At 42.2% G+C, this 26005-nt stretch overlaps 1 protein-coding gene across 2 annotated transcripts in view; it reads right to left on the bottom strand.

Moving 5' to 3' along the window:
• Positions 1-6: 6 nt before the first annotated feature.
• SLC6A4 (solute carrier family 6 member 4) overlaps positions 7-26005 on the bottom strand; it is a 56665-nt gene continuing 30666 nt past the window's right edge. For both annotated transcript variants that reach the window (XM_027861548.1, XM_027861547.1), the window contains exons 6-14: positions 25753-25887; positions 25229-25332; positions 23514-23641; positions 21083-21195; positions 20022-20153; positions 18080-18179; positions 16811-16911; positions 7078-7245; positions 7-736 (exon numbers count right to left, since the gene is read on the bottom strand). In XM_027861548.1, the coding sequence (XP_027717349.1) occupies positions 662-736; positions 7078-7245; positions 16811-16911; positions 18080-18179; positions 20022-20153; positions 21083-21195; positions 23514-23641; positions 25229-25332; positions 25753-25887 (1056 nt within the window). In that variant the 3' untranslated portion in view covers positions 7-661. The remainder of the gene's footprint in view (positions 737-7077; positions 7246-16810; positions 16912-18079; positions 18180-20021; positions 20154-21082; positions 21196-23513; positions 23642-25228; positions 25333-25752; positions 25888-26005) is intronic.

The following is a 26005-nucleotide window of genomic DNA, read 5'->3' as shown; positions in this document are numbered from 1 at the left end:
ACACACACACACACACACACACACACACACACACACACACACACACACCTAGCACCTTTCAGGTTAGCTTCCTACAACTTCCTCTGCAAGACTCACAGCGCGGAAGGATTAGAGAGTTCCATTAGTTTCCAGCCACAGATTCTGTGTTACTCAGAGAATATATATATATATGGCTATCAGAACAATTTCTGTGTCGTCCTACACAGTTTATAGACTCATTTGACAGTGAAACCCTTAGGAGCAAACACAATATGGTCCGATACAAATCACACTGAGAAGACACTCACACAGACTCAAGACTAAATGTAATCCTAACTGATGCTATTTGTCCACGAGTGGTTTCTGTGATCCCTTTCACCCATTTCATACGGTAGCAGTCACGTACGCACAACAAAATCCTCCCACATCCAAAATGAACCAGTTGAGCTTCAGTTTCTGAGTTGAGTTTGATAAGTGCCGAGCTAATTTCATGGAAGGAGGTGGATCTGAAGGCTGGAGGTCATGAGATTCTAGGCACCAGTGTCTTGAAGCTGGGCCTTTATGGAGAATGTCCTCTCTTTCCTTGGCTCAGCTGAAAACTCAGTTCACTTGGAGGGGAGAAGGGGCGACAAGTAGAGGGTGGGAATTGATAGGGAAGTTTTTTCCTCTTGTCCATTACTTGCTACACAGGATTCAAGCGAAGATCTCCAAAGGGAATCTCTGTAGGTGTTTCTGGAGTGATACTTTTAAGAATACGCTGTTAAGAAGAAAATGTACGGTTTTTTTAAAGCCTTTTAATATAACAAACATCACAGTATTAAAATACAGAATAGACTCTTTTTTTAAAAAGTTTTATTGCACTTCACAGATAATTCTATTTTTTTTATAAATTGTAAGTTTGTGGCAACCCTGCATCAAGCAAGCCTACTGGTGCCATTTTTCTTTTTTTTTCCCAATTTTTAAATATTTTATTTAAAGTTTTGAGTTCCAAATTCTATCCTTCCTTCCCTCCTCTCCCCACTCCCTGAGACAGAAAGCAATCAGATATAGGTTATACATGTGCAATTGTGTAAAACATTTCTATATTAGTAATTTTGTACAAATAGACTTGAATAAAAAAAAGAATAAGTGAAAAATAGCATGCTTCAGAATGTATTCAATCAATATCACTTCTTTCTCTGGAGGCAGATAGTATGCTTCATGATAAGTCCTTTGGGATTGACTTGGATCATTGTATTGTGGAGAATAGCTAAGTCATTCACAGTTCTTCATTAAACAGTATTGCTGTTACTATGTACAACGTTCTCCTGGTTCTGATAGAACTCTTTTAAATGGCACATAAGGCCTCATTTCTAAAATATATAGAGAACTAAGTCAAATTTATAAGAATACAAGTCATTCCCCAACTGATAAATGGTCAAAGGATATGAACAGCCAGTTCTCAGATGAAGAAATTAAAGCCATCAATGGTCATATGAAAAAATGATCTAAATCACTATTGATTAGAGAAATGCAAATCAAAACAACTCTGAGTTACCACATCGCACCTGTCAGACTGGCCAACATGACGCAACAAGACAATGATAAATGTTGGAGAAGATGTGGGAAAATTGGAACACTAATGCATTGTTGGTGCAGTTGTGAAATGATCCAACCATTTTGGAGAGCAATTTGGAACTATGCCCAAAGGGCTATAAAAATGTGCATACTCTTTGACCCATCAATAGCACTTTTAGGGCTATATTCCAAAGAGATCATAAAAATGGGAAAAGGATGTACACACGTACACATGTACAAAAATGTTTATAGCAGCTCTTTTTATGGTGGCAAAGAATTGGAAATTGAGGGGATGCCCATCAGTTAGGGAATGGCTGAACAAGTTGTGGTATATGAATGTAATGGAATACTATTGTGCTGTAAGAAATGATGAGCAAGCAGACTTCAGAAAAACCTGAAAAGACTTGTATTGACTGATGCTGAGTGAAGTGGGCAGAACCAGGAGAACATTGTACACAGTAACAGCCATGTTGTGTGATGACTAACTTTGATAGACTTAGCCCTTCTCAGCAATGCAAGGATCTAAGACATCTCCAAAAGTCTCATGATGGAAAATGCCATCCACATCCAAAGAAAGAACTATGGAGTTTGAATGCAGATCGAAGCATACTATTTGCTATTTTTTCCCTTCTGTTTTGTTTTGTTTTCTCTTTCTTGTGGTTCCTCCTATTGGTTCTAATTCTTCCTTACAATATCACTAACTTGAAAATATGTTTAATAGGAATGTATATGTAGAGCTTATATCAGATTGCATGCCATCTTGGGGAAGAAGGTGGGGAGAGAGGAGGAGAAAAACTTAAAACTCAAAAGCTTATGGAAGTGATTATTGATAACTCAAAATGAATTAATAAAAAAATTAATTAAAAAATAAATGGCACTTAAACCCCAAGTAAGCTGTGATATTCTTTGCAGTTTGAGAGTAATTTCCAGTTTATGGTTTTGGAGTCACTAGTGTTCCATAGTGGCAAAGAAGCCATCTCCCAAGCAGGGTTAAGATAGCACTTGGGGGGCAGTTAGGTGGCGCAGTGGATAGAGCACTGGCCCTGAAGTTAGGAGGACCTGAGTTCAAATACGGCCTCAGACCAAACACTTGACACTTTCTAGCTGTGTGACCCTAGGCAAGTCACTTAACCCCAATTGCAAAAAAAAAAAAAAAAAGATAGCACTTGGGACCCCCAAGCATAAGGAAATAAGCAATAGAGGTAAGTATAATAATAAGGAAAGTCAAGATGAATAATAAAATGCTTTAGTTCAAATGCAGAAGTTCCAAATAAGTAACTTTTACCGCAATGAAAATTAAATTCAGAGGGATTAAATCACTTCTAAATCCTAATTCCAATGCCTCTAATTCACCTCATGCTCATGTAGTCATCACAGAGAAAATGTTAAGACTCTGCACCCTAGAAGTAGCTAGGATGTCCACTGGAGCTGTAAGGACTGATTTAAACCCTACTTGGGTCTGTGAATGGAAAATAGAAAAACCAATCTTTAAGCTCAGCATCAGTGCACAAGAGAGGAAAAAAAGCAATGGGCTTAATAAAATTACTTAAGTAAAATCTTCCTTGACCAAGAGAGTGTGCATCTCTAGTAGACAGAGCTAAATCTGAAAGCATTTTTCATTGCATTGATTTTAGTCAATAAACATTTATTTAGACAACCTCTGTTATGTGTCCTTGTCTACTTTTTGGATTGGAAAAACATGCAGGATGTATGATGATTTCTTACCACCTACCTTCCTGTGAACAGTGAATGCCTTAACCAGTGCAAGATTCAGGACAATTCTGTGCCTGCTTGGTCCTCCCCATCTAAAGTTCCTATGAGTTTTTCTTCCTTGTAGAGGCAAGTACCCCAGGGAGCTGGAAAAGCTCCATCCTCAGTAAACACAGTTCATAAAATTGTGTTCTTTGTGATTCAAATGTCTCTTGTATTATGTTCCTAGATCATACAGAGGAAGTCCAAAAAGAGAGTACAGTGGCTGGCTGAGGTTAAAACCTTGCACTCTGAGCTGACCAGCTCCTAGGACCTGTGTCCCAGCAGAAGCAGGGAATTCCTTAATAGATGCCCAGTGGCATCCAATTTTTCCTTTGGGTAAAGATCTAAATCTAGAAGTGTTTGTAAACAGACATGCCTCTTATTCATTTAAAGCTGGTAACCAAACACTCTAACTGGTCTTAAGTGGTACAGTGGTATATATGAGAAGAGGTGGTTACTAAAGAATGTGTGTGGGGGCTAAGGCAACCCTAGATTAAATTATGAAGTAGGGTGAGGTTACGATCTGTAGCACACCCTCCTTTTACTCCCCAAACACCCAGCATTCAGCCCTGTTGCAGTAGCCCACAGTGGATTGCCAAAGTCTTTTCAGTGTCATTTTCCAAATCTGGAGTCAGATAGCTTGGGTTCAGAACTCAACTCTGCCACTCAGCTTCATGAGCTCAGGCAAGTTTCCTCTTCGGTCATCATTTTTCTCATCTATGAGGAAGTAGGGCTAGAGATGGTCTCATCACTTCCAGATCTATGATCTATGACTTCAGGGGCCATCTAATTCCACCCATATCCAAGAATCCTCTCTACAACATAATTGACAAGTGGGGAGGGAGAGAATAAGCATTTATTAAGTGCTTACTGTGTGCTAAGCACTTTACAATATCTCACTTGATCCTCACAACAACCCTCTTAGGCAGGAGCTATTATCCTCATTTTACACTTAAGGAAAGTGAGGGAAACAAGTGACTTGCTCGGTGTCTCATGGGAAGTATCTGAGATCGAATTTGAACTCTCATTTTTCTGGCTCCAGTTCTATCCACTGCACCACCTAGCTGCCCATATAACAAGTGGTCATCAACCTTGGATTGGAGACCTCCGGTGAGGAGGCACTGTCTGCTGAGGTAGCCTCTTCCACTTTTAGCTAGCTCTCAATATTAGGTTTTACCTGCATTAATACTATCATATTCCCTCCCCCTCTCTAGGAAAAAAAATCTCCCTCGCAAGTTCCCATTTTCTGGCAACAGCATCACCATGCTCCCGGTCACCCAAGTGAAAATGTTTCCAGATGTTTAACTTCAGTCATCAGATCACCACTAGCCCCATATGCTTTAATATAAATATAATATAAAAACCATCCTAAAAAGGCCTTTCATCCTTCACCATTAATATAGCTGCTATATTATTTAATTCATTGTTTAATCATTCATTCCCTTCAATAGTGACTACCATAATGCTTCTGATGGAAAAGTCTCTGAAATTCTGTTTTCACTAAGAAAATAATAGCTGATTAATATCTAATAATAGATACTACACAAATAGTTTGCCTAAGAGTTAATATGCAAAGGCCAAATGCTTTTAAAAGGTGAAGTCCAAAAGAGATTTAGTCATAAAGTCTATGTTAACAAGTAGTACCCAAGGGATTTTTGTTGTTCAGTCATTCTAGTCATGTCTGACTCTTTGTGACCCTATTTGGGGTTTTCTTGGCAAAAATACTAGAGTAGTTTGCATTTCCTTCTCCAGCTCATTTTACAGATGAGGGACTGAGGCCAACGGGGTTAAGTGATTTGCCCAAGGTCCCATCGCTAGTAAGTGTCAGAGGCTGGATAAAGACTCGTGAAGATGAGTCCCTATCCACTGCGCTACCTAACTACTCTACCAAAAGGATACATTTTCTCAAGTAAAATCTGGTCACATGTTTCTCTCTATGAGATAGATATTCTCCCTCTGGAACATTTGCCACAGATGATGGTTGCCCTCCAGAAGCACTATCCTTATCACATTGTAGAATTTGCCCCTAGTTGTTACTACATGCATGCAAAAAAAAAACAAACCCCAGAGGTTTGATAAACGTTTACGTTTATGAATGGCCACCTTGATGCTACTCATGAGTGGGTCCAAGATCCCATTGGCTTACCAATGTGATAGTTCTTATAGCCCTAATGGAAGTGGAGGGGGAAGAAATCTTACAAATGTTCTTGTCTATTAGGAATACATGAAAGGAGTTAAGCCATGACACTGGATAGCTGAAGGATTAACTTTTAGTGTATCTCTTTTGCTCAAGAAAGAATTTTTCTTTAATATGTGAAAGAATACTGCATTTGGAGTCTGACCTTGCTCTGCCACTTACTATCTGTGTAAACTTAGACAAGTCACTATAGACCTCAGTTTCCTCATCTGTAAAATGAAGGAGTTGGACCAGAATTAGATCATTCAACAAGCATTTATCAAGTGTGTATTCTGTGCTGGGCACTGATGATACAAATACACAAGTGAGACAGTCCTTGCCCTCAAGAGCTTACATTTTACTGGCTGACCTCCAGGGCCCCTTGGAGACAAGTTCTAAATCTATAATCCTATGAACTTTAATTCATTTTGGCTCTGTCCATTCTTTTCTATTCTAATTCACTTTGGCTCTTAAATAGATCACTGACTTTAATACACTGACTTTCACAAATAACAATGATGATGATGCTGTGGCTGATATTTATATAGTGATATGAGGATTGTGGAATTCTTGATACAAATCCTCACATGATCCTCAACAGCGCTGTGAGGTAGGGAGAGCAAATGTTATCCCCATTTTATAGATTAGAAAACTGAGACTCAAAAAGTTTAAATAACATGCCCAAAGTCACACAGATGAAGGCAAGCCTCCTATCAGAACTTTTGGTGGTTTAACTAGAGGTGTGAATAGATTTATGCTGGTCTATTCTGCAAGTATTATCTGGCACCACACTGGTGACCAGCAATGGCACTCCCCTTCAAGACAGATGACTGTAATTATATTAGAGGCTCAGAGTATGTCCAAGGAATAGACCGATGTTAACTGACTCCTAAACGGTACTAACCCATGACCTTTTTCTCAGTCCCTTATTGTTCTATCTACTAGAGCCACCTACTAGCAGACCTTGCCAACGATAGATGATCTAAATGAATCACACTATTAATTCACTGTTCTCTGAACAGTAACAATGTATTGGAAATCACCTCTCTTTTCCTAAGCCTTTAGCCAACACAGCGGCATCCCTGAGGGATGATCTTTTGAATGGAGTTGGTTATGTGCGTTTCTGATTTGCATCTGGGTGAAGGATAACTGTAGCTTCCACAATCTTGGCTCAGATACTGTTACACTCTGTGATCTGGGAAGATGATTGTGCTTCTTTGTTTGGAGAGGGAGGGAGGCTAGGCCATTCCCCAACTTGGTTATGTGTAAACCAGAATTTTTGTGTCATTATACTTTGGATGTCCCAGATCAAGTGTCCCTACTCAATTCCAATCTGAAAGCAGGACAGCAATCTGATTAATTTGGGACCATGTAGATAGGCCAAAAGAGATTTTCTACTCTGTCCCCAAATCACTAGATTGAACTAGGGTGCCCTGAATTTAGTAGTTAGGCTTAACAAGATCTTAAAAAACATTTTAATGGTATAGCAACGCATACTGTTCAATTCTTTTTGGTGAATTTAATGTCATTTGCCCATTTCCCTTAAAAAGACAATGGCACAAGGACTGTTTCCTTCCTGACCATCCCTTCCCAGAACATAAGAGAAGTGATACCTCTTTGAATGTCCCTGGAGTGATGATCAACCGATAAATTATATAGGCAGGAATGCAGATGAAGGAAGAAGTCCCGATGCAGTATCCCAGGAGGACGGTCCAGCGAGGGTAATTGTAATTGAAGAGCCGCAGCTCTGGAGGGCTGCTCAGAAAGCTGCAGATGATGAACTAGAAGAAAGATGCCAAGAATCATGCTCAGTGGGGAGATCACAGATATGTCAGAAAACTTGGGCATAAGGAATGCAGGGTAGGTAAACTGAGTGCTCTATGGTGGCAGGAAAGGAAGGCCTCCAAGCATCCCCATACAAGGAACTCAAAGAAGGGCGTGTATCAAGATGGGCAGCCATGGAGGGCCTGCAACCTGCATCAGTGGAGGAATTATGGGTATTCTACTGGAATATCTGGGGCTTTGAGAGGGAACTTTTCAGACAAACTCCAAAGAAGCACTGAACCCCAGGCAGAACTCTGAGACTCAGAAGTCACCAGTTTAGCTTGATACCCATCATTAGAGACTTCAGTTTTCCTAAAGTATGGTCAAATTCTCATGCAAAATTCACCCTTGGCTAATATAATATATATAATTTAATATAATATGATATGATATGATATAAAGTCCACTTTTCCTTTAGGTTCTTTGCTTCCAAGAAAAATAAATAAAATCTCTTCTCCACTTTCCCACTCCACCCCACCATATACAGATCTCATCTGTTTTTACAGTTTGGGGGGTTTTTAAGATCCTTGATAGCAAGAGATGCTTTGCTTTAATTCCATTAGAATCCTTGGATTGTGAAAAGTACATTTAATAAGTGATTATTGAGATGACAAACAGCTCTTGAAACACTTCAACGGTCATAAAGAAGATAAGCGATTTGTGGTATGTGCAGTTCCTCCGCAGAGTTTTCATTTTTTGTGAATATTAGCATCAGCTTAACTTCTCTGGTTTTCTGGAGGACAATGACTTGACCATACCTGGAGCCTGAATAGCTGGGAAGTATTTCTCAGCCACTATGGGATATTTTCCTCTTCCTAGGCTTTAAATTTTGCCTGAATGAGAAATAGCGGAGCATGGTGGATAGATAATTAACTTGAAGCCAGGAAGATCTGTATTCAAGTCTGGCACATACTGGCTATGTGCCCCTGGACAAATCATTGACATCCTAGTATTCTACAACTTGTTAAGATTCCAAAGTAGAGAGAAGGTACCAATGTGCATTGATACAGTATGTCTTTAGGAGTTCTTTTTTTACCAGTGAAATCACAGATTAAGTCCCTATCCCTATCCCCTATAAAATCAGCATAAAAATGTAAAAATTTCATTTTATCTCAGATAAAAATCATACTATCAATTACATAGTAATTGGGAGTTTTGAAGCCATCGTTTATTGTTTTTGCCATTGTTCAATTGTGTCTAATTCCTTGTGATTCCATTTGGGGTTTTCTTGGCAAAGATAGTGGAGTGGTTTGCCATTTTCTTCTCCAGATCATTTTACAGATGAAGAAACTGAGCAAATAGGGTTATGTGACTTGCCCAAGATCACACAGCTAGTAAGAGTCTGAGGCCAGATTTGGTCTTCCTCACTCCAGGCACAGTGGCCTATCCACTGCAGCCCCAAAGTCTTTCTAGAATATTAATCACTTCTTGGCTCCACAATTTAAATTCAGAAAAAAACATTGGAGATGATGTAGGACCCACTAGGAAAAATAAAAGGAACTGGTATAATTTGATCCAGAGAGAACACAAGTAACCTCTTGAGGCTACAAGGTGATGGCCTTTTGATAAACTTTTCTAATTTCACTGACAGCAGAACAAGAAGAAATCATAATCATAATAATTAACATTAACTCAAGCCAGAAGAATTAGGTTAGATATTAGGAGGAATTGACTGACAAAGAAGATTGTGAGCCCCTGAAATCCTTCCTAAGAGAGGTTATGGGACATCCTTCTACGGAGTTCTTTTCAAAGCAGGGTAGATTCTCATCTGCCTGGGATGCTTGGAGTCCCATCCTGCTTCATGACAAAAACAGTGAATCAGATTAACTCTCCAGGTTCTTTCTAAACCCTCTGGCTTCATATTTCTCTCTACCCAGTTTCTACCCATTCTCTTTATCCCTCTGTTCTATCCTCAGGTTCAGTGGTCCATGATCCTTACTGTGGGGAGTGGGGGAGAGTGTTCTTTGCTCTCTACTCTGTGCTTTCAGCAAGGAAAACTCTACCATGGAGCATCCCTTGAATGAATGACTCTCTGCCATGGGTCCTCATAACCCAAGAAATTACAGGAGGAAAAAGCAGCCTAATGCAATTTTCACTTGAAAATTCAGTGAAATATTTGACCCAGAAAATTTCCACAGTGAACCCACCAACACCCAGTTGATGAGTTTTCTTATTTTAGTTTGGTTTCCAGAGAGAGTGTAAATATCATTTTTGCCTAGTAACCACCATGCTGAAGCCTTATTGGCCTTAATTTAATTTTATTTTATTATTTCATGCTCATAAAGAAGACAGTAATGTAAATTATTTGTGTGGTTAAACATCTATTTATAGTCTTTTTTTTCCCTTTGTCTTCAGGTAATAAAATGGGAAATGACTAAACAGATATTAATCTTCCCAGCAGTGTTATCTGGAGTTCAGGGGGAAGCTTTCAAAGTGGAAACTAGGCTGGGGGTCATATGCCACCATGCTGGCTTCCTCTCATCTTCACTTGGCACAGATGGCTTTGAGAGAGATTCATATGGGAACCAGGAGACAAGACTTTGGTTAAGAGTCATTGCCACCCTTCCCCATTTAATGTCAGGTACCTGGACCCTGAGGGCCCTAGTGCCAGTGAGTACAGAGCTCTTACCCTATTCTGTTCTACTCATTCTAGTTTTTCAGATAATCTGCTTTTTGTTCCAGTGTTCCCAAGACTCTTACATGTTCTCTTTGCTGTTTAGCTTCAGTGTAAAAATAGGGAGCTGGTGAGGAGCAATAGTTTCAGTCAGCTACCAGTTGTTTACCCAAGGAGGCCATAAAAAAGTCCGGAGTGGTGATCTGTTAAATAACCCAGAGGTGGTTAAACGGATTTGCCTCTTGTTAATTGGACACTTTACCGCTTACCTTTAGAGCCTGTAAGAACATCATAGGAATTATGCCAATCACTTTCCAACCTATTCTTCCCCAACCCAAGTCTGCCCACCAGCCAAGAGTTACTTGTTGCTATGGTGAATTCATAGGTTCATTATTATGGATACTCCACCAATGCAGATCACCACCTTTCCACAGTGTCTCATCCAGTGTAATTCTCATCCCCGTGTTTTTATCAGTCCTCTTAACGAGCCACCCAATGGGCTGTGGACCTTCCTCTGTTGTTGCTGTCGTTATTTTTGTTGTTTGGGTACCAATGTAATGATCATGCTGCCCATCTGTTATCTCTCTCACTATATGACCAGCCCACTTCTTTTCTGGTCATACTTGACCTTGATGCTGTTGTTGTTCAGTCACTTTTCAAGTTGTATCTGACTCTTCGTGATCCCATTTGGGGCTTTCTTGGCAAAGATACTGGAATAGTTTGCCATTTCCTTCTCCATTTTATTTTTACAGATGAGGAAACTGAGGCAAATAGGGTTAAGTGACTTGCCCAGGGTCATACAAGTAGTGTCTGAGGCTGGATTTGAACTCAGGAATATGAGTCTTCTTGACTCCAGGCCTAACACTCTATCCACTGTGCCATCTAGCTGTCCCTGACCTTGATGTATTTTACTACATTTTAAAATAAATAAGTCATCACTGGGAATCTTTATGCCCACTAAGAGTGTTTCTGTGTCCCTTTTGGTTTACTTGTCACTTCAGTTCTTCTAAGACTGTGGCATACCATGATTCATGGCCATATAATGTCACCAAGTATTAAATGTCACCAAGGTATTAAAGAGATAGGCTTTTGTGGCAGTGACGTACTTGGGGTCCTTGAAAAGGCTGCACAGTTTTCCAAATATTATGCAGCCTACTGTTTTCTTCCTACTTAGTTCTGATCCAGATCATTGTTTACCTACTTCACCTATTCAAAAGTTACATTATGATGGACTAGTTCAATCAATCAATCAATAAACATTTATTAAGTGCGCACTAGCAAAAGACAATCCCCTGCCCTTGTCAAGGAGCTTACAATCTAATAGGATTGTAAGGAGACAACATACAAACAAATATATGCAACACAAGCTATATGCAGGATAAATAGGAAATAATTAACAGAAGGAAGGCACCAGAGTTAAAAGGGGTTGAGAAAACCTTCCTATAGAAGTGAGATTTTAGTTGGGACTTAAAGGCAGCCAGGGAGGTCAAGAGATGGAGCAGAGGATGGAGAGTGTTCCAGACATGGGGGACAGCCAAAGAGAATGCCCAGAGCGGAGAAATGGAGGGTCTTGTTTATGGAAAAGCCAGGAGGCCCATGCCACTGGATGGAAGGGAACATGGCAGAGAGTAAGATGTAAGAAGACTGGAAAGGGAGCAAGGAAGGAGGAGGAGGAGGAGGAGGAGAGAGAGAGAGAGAGAGAGTCCTGAAAACCTAGAGAGAAGAGGGTATATCAAGGAGCAGAGAGTGATCAACAGTGTCAACGGCTGCAGAGAGGTCAAAGAGAATGAGCATTGAGAAAAAGCCATTGGATTTGACAACTAAGAGATCACTGATAACTCTGGAGAGAACATTTTGGTGGAATGATAAGGTCAGAAGCTAGAATCATGAGGGGTTAAGAAGACAGTTAGGACAGGGAGGTGATGCCATAGTGCACAGAGTACTGGGCCTGGAATCAGGAAGACTTAAGTTCAAATCTGGCCTCAGACACTAGCTTTGTGACCCTGGGCAAGTCACTTAACCCTGTTTGTCTCAGTTTCATCATCTGCCGAAGAAGGAAATGGCAGACCACTCTAGTATCTCTGCCAAGAAAACCCGAGAGTCGGATGTGACTGAAACAACTGAACAACCAGAAGAGAGCGGGAGGAGAGAAAGTAGATACCTTTGCATTTTAATCTCCAACTTCCTTTGGGGAAAAGAGTGGCAATGTAGATACCTTTTTGAGGAATTTAACTCCAAAGGTTAGAAGAGATAGGTCAATAGTTAGCAGGGATGGAAGGATCAAATGAGGGATTTTTCAGGATGGAGGAGACATGGATATGTTTGTAGGCAGCAGGAAATGAGCCTGTAGACAAAGAAAGATTGAAAATAAATGAAAGAGTGAGGATGACAGAGGAGTCAATCTGTTGGAGGAGACAGGATAGAATGAGATCACTTGAACAAGTTGAGGGGTTAGCCCTGAGAGGAAGTAAGGGCCACTTCATCATGTGAGACAGGAGTGGAGGAGAGAGTAGCAGAAAACACCTGAATTATAGGAGATGAGGGAGAGAGAAGTGGAGAGGACTCACGGTGAACGGCCTCGATTTTTTGTGTAAAATATGAGGGAAGGCTCTCAGCTGAGAGGTGAGGAGGCATGGGAAGTTGGAGGAGGGATGAAAAGTTTTGGAAGAGCTGCTATGGGGAGTGGGAGAGTGAGTTGATAAGGGAGGTATAGTAGGGTTGCCAAGCAGCAGTGAGGGCCCGGTTGAAGTTATGCAACATAAATTTGTATTGGACCCAATCGAAATGGTTTTGAGCCAAGTGATGCAAGAACTGGCTGGGTGTAAAGGATGATATGATATGGGGGCTGGGATTGAAGAGAGGACAGAGTGGAGTTCAACTGGCTTACCAAGGGGTCAAGATGGGGAGAAGAGAAGGGAATCGCTAGTGCAATAGGGGAGATGGACTTGGGAAAGAATTGAGGGGTCATGGGAATGGAGGTCACAATGAGGATGAAGAGTGGAAGGCAAAGGGAGGAGTAGAAAGTCAATAGATTATGATCACATCAGGGGATTTTGGAATTCTTGAACATAGAGGTGGTATATTTGGGTGATGGCAAAATCAAAGGTATCGCTATCTTTGTGGGTACCTGAGGTGAGGTAGAGGAGTAGGTCATGGGAAGTGACTAGGATGAAGGATGGAGTGATTAGGGTATTTGAGGGAGAGCTGATATGCGTACTGAAATCCCCTAGTATGAGGGCAGGAGCTAGGGAGAAGAGGAAAACTGTGAGCCAGATATCAAACTCATTGAGGAAGGAACGGGAGTGACCTGGAGGTCTGTAGACAATAGCTACCAGGATTTTGATTAGGTGGTAGAAGAGCATGTTCCTTAAAGGAGGAGAGGACTTTGATTGATGAAGGTAACTGGAAGTGTGGTAGGAACAAGGAGTATTCTAACTCCTCCTACCCCTGCCTTGACCAGTGAGCCAAGGGAAACAAGTGAAGGTGCAGTCAGTGCTGGAAAGGGTAGCCAGGGAGGCTGTGTCATCAGGGGAAACCAAGTTTTAGTAATAGCTAATAGGTGGAAGGAGTAGGAAGAGAAAAGATTTAGGATGAAGGGAAGTTTGTTGGCTGTGGAACAGGGGCATTCCGCAGGGAACAGTAGAAGGGCTGTGTGGAGCTTGGTTGAAACTTTAGGGGGGGTTGAAGGGGATAGGAATAAGAAATTGGGTAGTGGGGGGTAGGGAATGGGGTTTGGATGGTGACCTCCAGGGGCTAAGAATCACTGGGATATGAAGCGTATGACCAAGTAGGAGAATGTTCATTATTGAGTGGAAGGTGCCACTCTTTTTCCCAAAGGAGGTTGGAGATTAAAATGCAGTATGGGATGGCAGGCACAGGTTGGATGATCAAACAGGAAGTCCCACTTCACTACTCACTCCTTTTCCCTTCAAATGGTAGAGATTAGGCAGGAAAAGAGTGTAGCAGGAGATGGAAGGCCTGAGGTCAAAGGGAAGGTTGCTCCTTTTTGCATCAAAGGTTCTCCACATCCCAGTTGTTGGGGAATCAGGCTGGCAGGAGGAGCTGGAACTTGCCTTATTCTGGCACAGATGGAAATCATTGCTTTGGGACAGATGGGAGATGTTCTGCTCAGGCCTTTGCTGCCTTCCCTCAGGGGACACATTTTTGTTAGAGATAGAAGGCATAAGGCATGTGCTCAGAGGAGAGTTTGGCTCCTTTTAATTCATTGCCTCTGCAGCTACATGTAGTCTGGAGAATGTATGTATTTTATCTTCTTCCTTTTTTCATTATAGTTAGACCAGCTTTTATTTCTTTTTTCCCTCTTTTCTTCTCTCTTTCCTTCCTTCTTTCTTTTTTCTTCCTTCCTTCCTACCTCTTTCATTCTTCCTCTTTCCTTCCTTCCTCTTTCTTTCTTCTTTCTTTCCTTCTTTCTTTATTCCTCTCCTTCCTTCCTTCCTTCTTTCCCATTGCTCTGGACTTCATTGAGAGGCCTTTACAATGTTCTTGTTCTCTTTTACTCAGTCATCTCACTGAGAGAACTGCACTATTAAAAAGGAATTTTTCTTTGCTTTGGATTCTGTGCAGAACATTGCTTCCAACACCAGTAAATCCCTTAGATGAGTGTGAATCTCCTTGGTTTCACTTTGTTTTATGTTAGTACTCAGCAACTAAGCAAAGTGATTGTTATAGAGTCTTTTATAATTTTAACATACGCATGGGACATACTTTATTTCAGGAGAGCCTTTAACTTTTTTTTTTTTGTTCTCCCACGTCAAATGCAAAATCTATAAGCAATGAGAACAGAGAGATCATCCATTCTCTCAGCCTCTTCGTTATTTGTGCGACAATGAAATATGGGCTACTGTAGCAAATGCAAATATAATAGCAAATAACAAATCTTCCAAAACCTGCAGGTTTCCTTCTCAGGTTTTCATCAAGGATACCCTGGGTGCTTGCATAGACCATTCTCATAAAGATATTTTAGAAATGAAGAAGCAGGTATGTGAGTTGGGAGTTTCGTTGTCTTGTTGGTAGCTCTTTGGTTTTTGGTATAAGCATCATCTGCAATCTTTTCCTTTAAAAAAAATCTGTCCCCTTTTCAGATTTCTAGAAAATCTACCCTTGAGGGCCGTGGAAATTGTTTCTTAGCATTCTCTACTAAATATGAACACTAGTCAGCAAGTCTACCGTGTACAAAGAACTGGAGATGGTGCTGTGGGGCATATAGAAGAAATACAAGACTTGGGCAGTTCCCTCAAAGAGTTAACAATCTAGTTGGGGACAAATTACTTTAATTTTACTTTACTTTAACAATAAATGTTGATAAATAAATGCACACACTGACATACCAATGAAGGTCATAAACATTAAGGCAACACAGGACAGAGGAATTGTCAGTTGGTCAGTTGGGGGTATCATTTAGGGTGAGCTCCCTGGCAGAGGTGAATTTTGGGCCAGGATTTGCGGGAGATGAGGGAAGATAGCCAGGGACAGAAGCAGGGAGGGTGTTTCTGGGCAGAGAAAGGCGATTTACAAGGTCATGAAGGCAAAAATGAGTCAGTCATTACAGGATTTGAGTTAAGATTTGTGTGAGTTAGTGTATGTGGCATGGAATAACCAACAGATTGCTTTGAAAGCAAAGATACAGAAAGGACTGTTGGGTCAGAAAGATTCATGTTCACACCAAGACTACAGCAAGATAAAAGCTAATTCTAGTTTTGTGGCAGACACATGGACTCTCTATATTTGGCTATGTGGCCCTAATCTCCAAGAGCCACAGGGACTGTGGAAGATCAAAAGACCCTCCCTTAAAGAAGGAGAGACAGGGAGAAATTGAGGAATAGCCTCTGCTGAGAACCAGCAGTACCCTCTACAGAAAGATGTTTCAGAGCATAACCTGGGTCATAAGTGGACCACGAGTGGTCATTAAGGAGAACAGTTCCCTGAAAGGATGTCAAGAGCCTTTCCTTGACTACTTGTTGGCTCTGAGTAGAAAGGATTCCTGTTCGGTGCATGCCAGCTCAGCTGCTGATTACCCATGGGACCCTGGGCCATCCACTTTCACATTCTGAGTCTAATTTTTACTCTAAAAATGAGGAGGTTGGGCTAGACAGTTCCTGAGGCTCTTTCTGACTCTGAGATTCTGTGGTATGTCAGCAGTCAGGATCCCATCTCTCAACCAGGGCGCTGGCCACACCCCCTCCAACTGCTCTGCATGGAAGCTACTTGACTATGCCTTTAAACCCAAGTTGCTCTGGCTCTCATTGATTGGCCAATAAGAGGTCCCAGCCCAAGCCTCTCTTGCTCATTTTTTTGGTTGATAGCTAAGAGTGAGTGTAAATAGCGATTATTTCTGTTCTGGCCAGAAACTCTAAGAGTCTTTCCTTCCCAGACTGATTCTAGAATGAAGGACAGACCAACAATGTGTGTGTGCACACGCACATGAATTAAGCCACTGATAGGATTGAACTTTCCCTTCCTCATAACATATCAACCATAAACCATCAAACATAAAATGTACATTTTACTTGAACCTAGACTTGGGTTGTCCCATGCACAAGACAGCAACAACATCTGTTTGATGGATGCAAGATAGGCCATGCAGGGGACTAATGAGAGATGAGATTTAGATTTAGAGCTAGAAGGGATCGTCCCATTTTACAGCTGGGGAAACTGAGTCTTAGAGAGGGTGACTTATCCAGGATTCCATAGGCAAAAGTGGCAAAGCAGGGATTCAAACACAGGTCAAACACTAGACTGATTTGACATGACAATCAGATTAAAATTAGTGTGATAGGGAAGAAAGTGGCACTAGAGATTCCTGAGCAGAAAAGTGAGGTGATTTTTTTTTAAGGAGCATTGAAGATAATTCCTCAAGCAAAGAAGAACACAGGGAAATCCTAACTCACCAGCAGAAATATTGGGCTGATTGCTACCCAACAGATCCTCCAAAACCAACCGGGGCTGAAACCAACCATTTCTTTCACGTCACTGCAGAACTGGTTGATACCTACAGGCAGAAAAAGTCAGGTTACACAGATTTTTTAGTCCCTGTTCCTCAATACTCTCAGGGTCACACTGAACCAGAGTCTCAATAGGATATGAAAAGAGCATGTGTATGTGTGTTTCCCGTGGGTCTTAGGAGCAGGCTACGACAGCCTGCTGGTCCCGGTTTCTGTGGCCCTGAGTGTAAAGTTGGTTGTGGATTGTTAGGCACTGATGTGATGGACTCATCTCTGTAGTTATCTGCTTAGAGAAAGATTGAATTTGATCAGGTCTGTTGAAAATTTTCAAGGAATACCTTGTATTGAAGTTGCCTTTCTATACCCCAATTCTAAACATCTTATTCTGCAGAAAGTAATGAGACACAACTCAGTGCCCATGTTATGTTTGGTTTCATGACCCATTTGGCGTTTTCTTGGTAGGGATACTGGAGTGGTTTGCCATTTCCTTCTCCAGCTCATTTTACAGAAGAGGAAACTGAGGCAATCTGAGTTAAGTGACTTGCCCAGGGTCACACAGCCAGTAAGTATCTGAGGCCAGATTTGAACTCATGAAGTTGAGTCTTCCTGACTCCAGGCCCAGCACTCTGTGCAGTATGGAGCCACCTAGCTGCCCTCTCAGTGCCCATAGGAGAGCTTACTGAGGTGAAGGTGTGAGAAATCACTGTGGCTGAGCTGGCCTGTTGTGTTTTTAAGGTGCCCCTAGCATTCTGTATGTCGTAGGGGAAAGGCAAATCCACGGTCCCTGTCGTCCAAGAAATCACATTCTAATGGGGCAGACAACCTACAGTATAGATGGGCAGTAATCTCAGACGGAATGGATTAAATGGATTATATATTTACATGTGTGTATGTGTGTGGATATATGTGTGCAGTTCCCTTCCAACTGAGCTCTGTATGGAATGAAGATCCGTGCTATGTGGCCTGAGCTTCTCTCCCAGGCAGACTTTAAATTCACAAGAAAAGGACCATCCCAGGACCACTAGCAATCTGTTACAAATGCCGGCCAGGAAGAAGGGATCCTGTTTTCTAAGAAAGCGGTCAGTTAAGATACCTTCTCTGGATGCATGAGTAGGAGGTGGATCTCTGGATCCCATCTGTGGCTCCTTTTGTGACAGCACAGCCCTCCCTGCTCTACTCAGTAGGACCCACAACCGGCCCCAAGAATACTTTTACCATAGAACCAAGACACGGCGATTGCTTCTAACAGCACCACTGTGAGAACCGCTGGTCCGGTGGCGTATTCCTCCAGCAACTTCACCACATAGGCGCCCCCCTGGAAACAAAAGAGGAGATCTGGGAATTAGGGGCCGTTATTAATACTCATCACTGCTCCTCATACTCAGTAATTAAAGGGTTTATGAAAGTTTCTTTCCCTGGAGAAATTCTGACTCCTCAATTGAGGCATTAATTTTAGTATCCAGAGGTCTTCATAACATTATCATCATCATCATCATCATTACCATTTATATATTACTTTAGGATTTGCAAAGCAATTTGCATGTCTTATCAAGGATTCTTTTATTCTGTGTATTTATTTCTGTGTGTTTTTATTCTGAGTATTTCTAGTCGCTAGCACCATGCCAGGCATAGAGTAGATTTTTGGTAAATGTTCGTTGATTGACTATTGCACTTGATCCTCACAACTACCCTAGGGAGTAGACAATACAGCTATTATCCCCATTTTATAGATGAGGAAACTAAGTCTGGGAAAGGTTAAGTGACCCTTTCACAGTCACACAGCTAGGAAATGTCAGAGGTGGGATTTGAACCCAGTTCTCTGCCAACTCCAGGTTCAGCTCTCTCTCCAGTTACACCATGGTATCCTTCCCATAGTGATGCCTCTACTTCTTTTGTGTGGGCTTCATTCCATATGTCAACCTTCTTCACTTCTTGTCTTTCTCTCCCTTAGGAGTCCAGTTTAAATTAGCTGCTGGTGATGCCTTTGGAAAGTATTTTTTGAGTACCACTTAATGTACTTAACCTTATAGGTACTTATCCTGTAAAGAATGGGACCAGAGGGACCCATGTGATCAGACACATCCGACCCCGTGTCCATCATTCCCAAGACTGGCATCTGCTCCTTTGTGACCTCCTCCGTACCTCCTTCCCAGGGTGGGTTATGAGGATCAAATGAGATGCTATTTGTAAAGGGCTTCGTGTGGTGTCTGGCACATAGTAGGTGCTTAATAAATGCTCAATCCCTTCCCTCTATACTCCTCAATAACACTGTGTTGAGTACTTTTATAGCTAGAAGATTTTGGTTTGCAAATAGGAGTCAGGATGGAAAAAATAAAGAGAAAGATTTGTGATTTTGGTAGACACCTTTTGATTTCATTCAAAACACAAGATTAGTAGTAAAAGGACCTGAGTTCAAATCCCACTGTGACACTTCCTGCCTCTGTGACCTTGGGTAAGCTACTTCCCCATCTCAGCCTCATTTTCCTCATTTAATAAATGTGGGAGTTGAACTAATTGGCTTCCAAGGTGCCTTCCAGATCGAGGCTGAGTAGCTGATGATCCCCGTGGTATCTACCTCCTGGCTTCTCTGGGTAAATGGGGATCTTCAGATGGACCACATATTAAGGTCTGGAACAGGCCTTCAAAGTTATCAATTTTTACAGGTGAGGAAACTGAGGCCCAGAGAGGTTATCTGACTCCATGCTGCCTCCCAGTATGAAAGATTGTCTCAGGAGAAGAAAAAATGACTCTGTCACAGACTAGAGCTTCCTGCCATCCAGATAGTCTGTGCATTGGGAAAACATTAATATATAATTAATATAGTAAAGTGGGAAATAGATTGGAAACTTTTTAAAGGGCACCAGCCCTCTTATGTCCTAAGGTAAAAGGATCGTGTCAGTCAGAGTAAAATGAGGAAGGACTTTGTGAAAAGGTCAGAGTAAATCAGCCTCTGAGAGCCTTCCTAAGAGTCAAGAGTCCTTGACTTCCGGCACAGTTGCCCGTCAAGGTGCCAACATGCATGTGTTAAAAATGGCTTCTCTTTAAGGGATTATTACCACTTGGTTTTCCTTGGGCGCTCAGATGGTGAGGGTCTGATCTGGGTTTACTCTGGGGCCTGCCCAGGAGAGACTCAAAGTCAAGGACAGTCAATACTCACAAAAGTCAAGGTGGACAGAGATCCAAAAAAACAGGTAATGACCACAGCAAGCACAAACCACTCCCGGCGTTTGGCCCAGAAGTGTGGGAATTCATCCAGCACCGCAGTGATCACGCCCTCAAGTCCTGCAAACTGAGAAGTGCATTTGGAGAGATGAGTCCTCATCCCCCTGGGTTCCCTGCCCAGAGAGGTCAGCAGGGTAACCGTTTTGGCCCCTTGAGGCTTGAGAACTTCTGGCATGGGAATAACCGTTTGGGCACTGGGGTCACGGGAGACAGGCCATGGCACTGTCAGGATCAGGCTGGGGAAGGTGAGAAGTTGGGTGATTGGTGGAGAAAAGAAGCCATGCTGGGCCACAGCAACTGGCTCTCCTGTGAATAAACATTTGGAAACAACGTCCCCTCCATGATTAAGAATCCATCACGTGACCATGTTTGGCTCCAAAGAAGAGAAATTACATACATACATACATTCACTCCTACATACATGTATATATGCATACATACACATGATTACACATATATACATTATACAGGTATGTATATATACACACATAATATGTTATAGGTGTGTGCATATACTATATGTTTATATACATAGCTATGCATGCATATGTATGTGTATATATATCCACATACATATGTATATGTGTGTGTATACACACAGAGATATATATTACCTCTGCAAAGAAAGAGCGTGGATATGGAGACTTATAAAATTTGTTGGTTTTGCCAAACTTTTAAAAAATTCCTTCTTTAATGCTTTGTATGAAAAGGATGGCTCTTTGGGAGGGGAATGGAGGAGGGATAGATTAGAAAAGAGTAGGTGATATAAAAAAGATCTTTAAAAAGAATCAACAAAAGAATCCATCACCTGAAGACATCTAGAAAAAGAAAAAGAAAAAGAAAAAGAAAAAACAAAAAACACTGAGGAGACTCCCAGGCATTGCTAAGCCCTCAAAGGTTTTATTCAGGCTTCTGGCAAAGGGTCTCTGAATAAATGTCTGCCCCCACCCTCACCCACCCCCACCAAGGCCTTTTCCCCCACGACAATCCACTCACCGTGCTGTCTAAGCCCAGAGTGATCATCATTATGAAGAAAATGATAGCAAAGAAGGTGGCGGCCGGCATGTTGGCGATGGCTTCTGCATATGTGATGAAAAGCAGGCTGGGCCCTGAGGTGAGTGGGTAGAGAAAAGGAGACAGTCATCAGGCCTCCTCTGCCATGGACACAGCTAGGTCTCCAGCTAATATGGAAGAAAGAGACTTGGAGCTTAAAAAAAATCAATGAGGGTTGAGAAGGCAATGGAGCGTGATGGAAGAGCCTTGGAGTCCAAGGAGATGGGTTCAAATCAAGTCGTTTTCCTTGCTTGGTCCTTTGCTCCCTCATCTGTAAAATGAGAGGGTCAGAGCAGATGACTTAAGACTGGATCCCTTCCAGCTTGGGGCCTATGAGCCCCATGGTGGGTGATAGACCCATTCTGTATGGCTGCTCCCTTAACACCCCCATTCAAAGCAGCTCAAAGCCTTCTCCCAGAAGGTGTCATTTGACCCTGAGATGTATAGACCCCTATGGAATGAACAGTATTCGATGGAGAGATCCAGGAGCAGAATAGTCTTCTTCACCCAACTCATTGGCAAGAATGTCACTGTGCTTTATCCTTTCTAATAAGCAGGTATTCTTAACCTTTTTTTGCATCATGGAGGCTTTTGCCAATGTGACCTCTTCTCAGATGTCTTGAAACCTTGGTGTCATCCCCTACACCTCACTCCCTCACCCCCACCCCCGTATCCAATCTGTTGCCAAGACCTGCTGATTTTACCTTCAAAACATCTCTTGCATAAGCCCCCTTCTCTCCTCTGACGCTTGCCCCACCTTGGTGCAGGCCTTCATCAACTCTTGCCTGGACTATTGCAGTAGCCTCCTTGGTGGAGGGAGAGGGGTTTCCCTGCCACAAGTCTATCCCCACTTCAGTCCATCCTCCACTCAGCTGTCAAAGTGATGTTCCTCAGGTGCATGTTCCACATCATCTTCCTGCTCAGTGACCTCCAATGGCTCCCTATCACTCCCAGGATCAGATATAAAACCCTCTGTGTGGTGTTCAAAGCCTTGCATAACTCGCTTCCTGCCAACTTTTCCAATCTTCTTACACCTCCCCTATTTCCTTCCACCTTCACATACCCCCACTGGCCTCCAGTGACACTGGCCTCCTCACTGTTCCTCAAACCAGACGTACCATCTCTAGACTTGGTGCATTTTTACTGACTGTCTCCCATGCCTGGAACTCTCTCTCTTCTTACCTCTACCTCCTGACTTCACTGGCCTCCTTCAAATCCCAGTTAAAATCCCACCCTATACAGGAAGCCTTTCCTCATCCTTAATTCTAGTGCCTTCCCCTTCTGAATTATCTCCAGTTCATCCTATCTATAGCTTGTCTGTACATGGTTGTTTGCATTTAGTCTCCCCCATGAAATAAAACTTCTTGAGACCAGGAATCACCTTTTATCTTTCTCTGTGTCCGCATCTCTTGTCACAGTGCTTAGCACATAGTAGGTTCTTCATAAATATTTGTTGACTGACACAAACACACTGCATTTTAAAAATCTATCCATAGGTTGACAAATCTTTATTGTCACCTCCTGTGTGCAGGGCTTAACCACATGCTAAGGAGACAAAAATATTCTTAAGACAGTCCCTGGAAGCAGGGAGGCTAGTTAGAAGGCTATTGTACTATTGTGCAAATAAGATGATGGAGGCTTAGAGTAGATGAGATGCAGTGTAAATAGAAGAGAAGGAAAAGGTTTAAGATGATAGAGAATGAAGTCCTAGGGAGGAGACATAGAAGACTGAGGTTCTAAGCTTGGGTGACTAGAAGAACGATGTCGCCATTGACAAAAAGAAAGAAATCAAGAAGGAGAACTGGTTTCACAGGGAAGATGATAAGATTAATTTGGAATGTGTTAAGTGAGAATGATGGTGGGACACTCAGGCAGCCATGTCAAGCAGGCTGTATTTTTATTTAAGAATCCAGAAGTTATTTATAGTATCATTGATCGAGAGTTGGAAGAAAACTCAGAGGCCATTATTTTAACCCCCATATTTTACACATGAGGAAATGGAGGTCTGGAGAGGAAATGACTTCTCCAAAGTCACACAGGGCTGGCATTTGAACCCAGGTCTTTAGACCTTTTAGATTAATCAAGAACACATGAGAGTAGGTAACATTTCCAAAGAAGGTGTTCTTCTAAAACTTTCAAAAGCTTAAAAAGAATACATCATTTGAAACACATATATACATAACCTATATAATATCATATATAATAGATTGTGTTATATATAATATTATATTAGATATCATATATTACATATGCTTTTCAAAAAGGGGCAAAAGAGCAAGCTAGCCTTCCCCCCCCTCCCCAGCCAGTCTCCCCTACTCTTAACCAAGTTGGCCCAAGTAAGGACTAAGTGAGGAAATAGAGTCTAGGCTTCTACCTGTATCTTTAGCCACTTCAGACACGTCTTCACTCCTCATCTCCGCCATATAACCAAGCACAGTGAAGATGACAAATCCAGACATGAAGCTTGTCATACAGTTTATGATGCTAGTCACCAGGGCATCTCTGAAAAAACCAGAATAGTTCTTAACCATGGGATTTAGGGCAGGAAGGGACCTTAGGGACATTTTAGACCAAGCCCATCATTTTACAGAGTCCCAGAGAGAGTGACTTGCCCAGGGTCACACAGCTTGTGGGGGGGGGTGGTGGTTAGAATCGAGTCTTCTAACTTCGAACACGAATACTCTTTCCTCTCTATTATCCTTCTTCCCAAGGATGTCTCTCTGTATTATTTGTAGGATCATAGATTAGAGCCAGAAAGAATCTGGGACCAGCCCACTAGTCCAGCCCACTCATTTTATAGATGAGGAAACTGAGTCTAGGGAAGGGAAGTGACTCATAAAGTGACACAAGAAGAAAGTTAGCTCCTCACCCAGAACTCCTTCTTACCCTCACATGTTTCCCTAGACAGACCTGTTCAAGTTTCTCTTAGCAAGAATGAGCAGATCGAGTTTTTAAAATTTAATAAAAAATATCATCAAAATTCTTGTATTCCCTGCCTTCCACTCTCCTATCTCCCAATCCAGATTGCCTCAGTTTGACCTGGCTTGCAAATTAACCACCACCATGTGTGGAGGAAAGGACAATGACTCACAGATTTTTGTGGAAACCAGTGATAGTTCTTATTAACGGAGAAAATAAAATATCAGAAGCTTTTCCATATGACTGTTCAGGGGTGTGAAATCAGAAATCTGGTGGCCAGCAGGAAAGGACCTAACTCATAGCATCATCCAGACCTCCTGCATATAAGCCCAGATTGCCCAAGGGCTGAGATGACCATTGGCACACACACGGACCATGTGTTGGGGTTGACAAACGGCTAACATTTAACTGGTGTGGCCAGCATGTTATCTCAGGAACCAGCTGCTGGTAAGGGCCTGTGATGGCCAGATTAAAGGGCAATAGTATTTAAGCAATGTACCAGACTGGGGCTTAGCACATGGGGTGGGGCAGTGATGATACTTGAGCACGCACTGATTTTTGTGGTCATTTGAAAAAAAAGTTTGATTATGATTGGACGACTTCTTATATAATGCCGTTAATGTCTCTGAGGTCAACTGGTTGTGAACGCTGTGAATGGGTGTGACTAGCCTGAATATTCCTGTAGGGCTGTCTGCATGAATTTTGTTATGTTGAGATTGCCCCGTAATGATAGATTCTTATAAAAATGTGACATTCTCCCTGCCCCTCTTTTCCATACAGGTCACCAGCTGGCTGATCCACAACTCCCCCATGAGAGTTCCAGTTGGTGGTTTTATCAGGTTGGCTGGCCTGATTCTGATTGCTAGCTCAGCCAGCCAGAGACAGAAGTAGAAGAAACACTGGGATAGGGACTCGATTGGGATTTTGGTATAGGCAACTTCCAGGTGAGGAAACTCCCTCTACTGATGTAGGTTGCCACCCTCTAAGGTAAATGGGGGGGGGGGCAGGAATTCTAGCTCTAAATGCCGGTAGAGGTACCCACTGTCATTGCCCAGGCCATGCTGTCCTGAAGGCATGAGTCCTTTCAGAAGCCTTCATCAACTTCATGCCCCCACAGAATGGTAAGATGCTTTTACAATGATAAAACAGCCAGCATTCCAAGATACTCACTGGTAACAGTTGTTATTGAATTTGTTATAGCTAGCATAAGCTAGTAAGACACCAAAGCCAGGACCCAACGAGAAGAAAATCTGAGCTGCAGCATCCACCCAGACCTGAAATACAACCAAGGGAAAGAACGGGTGAGACGAGAGACCAGGCTAGGGAGGCCAGCAGCGACGCGTGTCTTCACAAAGCTCGAATCTGATGAGACTGATGGAAGGTTGTCTTGGAAGCTTCCATAAAGGGAGCCTCAAATGTATCGAGTGAAGGCTGCTTGTGATAATTGTTCCTGACGTCCAGGTATACGTCAGGATGAATCACCTCAACTCTAGCTCTCAAGCTCACCTTTCCTGGAGCTTCAGACATCACTGCAGATCATTCCCCCTCCCAATTCCAGGCTCCCTAGCATTCACAACGCTGGCCCCTATGGACTTATTCAGAGGAAGTGGACCTGCCATCAATGAAATAACAGACTGGCAAGTAAAGTCCTCATTTTTTCCTCTCCTCCCTCTTTGCTTTTCTCATTATCTTACCCCAGTTTCAAGGAGCTTCTGCCAATTGGGTTTCAGGTAGAAAACGACACCTCTCCAGGCTCCTGGAAGTGTGGCCCCCCTTACAAGCAGGATGGACAGGATAATATAAGGGAAAGTAGCTGTCACCCACACCACCTGCAAGGGAGAAGAGAGTTAGAGAGAAGGCAGGACAACACCTCAGCCATCTCTTCCATCTTTAAAGAGTGGAGATTCTACCCCTTTGGTTTAGTAACATCAATGGGGTGTACGAAAA

Source organism: Vombatus ursinus, unplaced genomic scaffold, assembly GCF_900497805.2.
Source record: "Vombatus ursinus unplaced genomic scaffold, bare-nosed wombat genome assembly UNPS02014768.1, whole genome shotgun sequence".
Taxonomy (NCBI): Eukaryota; Metazoa; Chordata; class Mammalia; order Diprotodontia; family Vombatidae; genus Vombatus; species Vombatus ursinus.
Note: the sequence above shows the minus strand (reverse complement) of the source record. Positions and strands in the feature narration are given on the sequence as shown.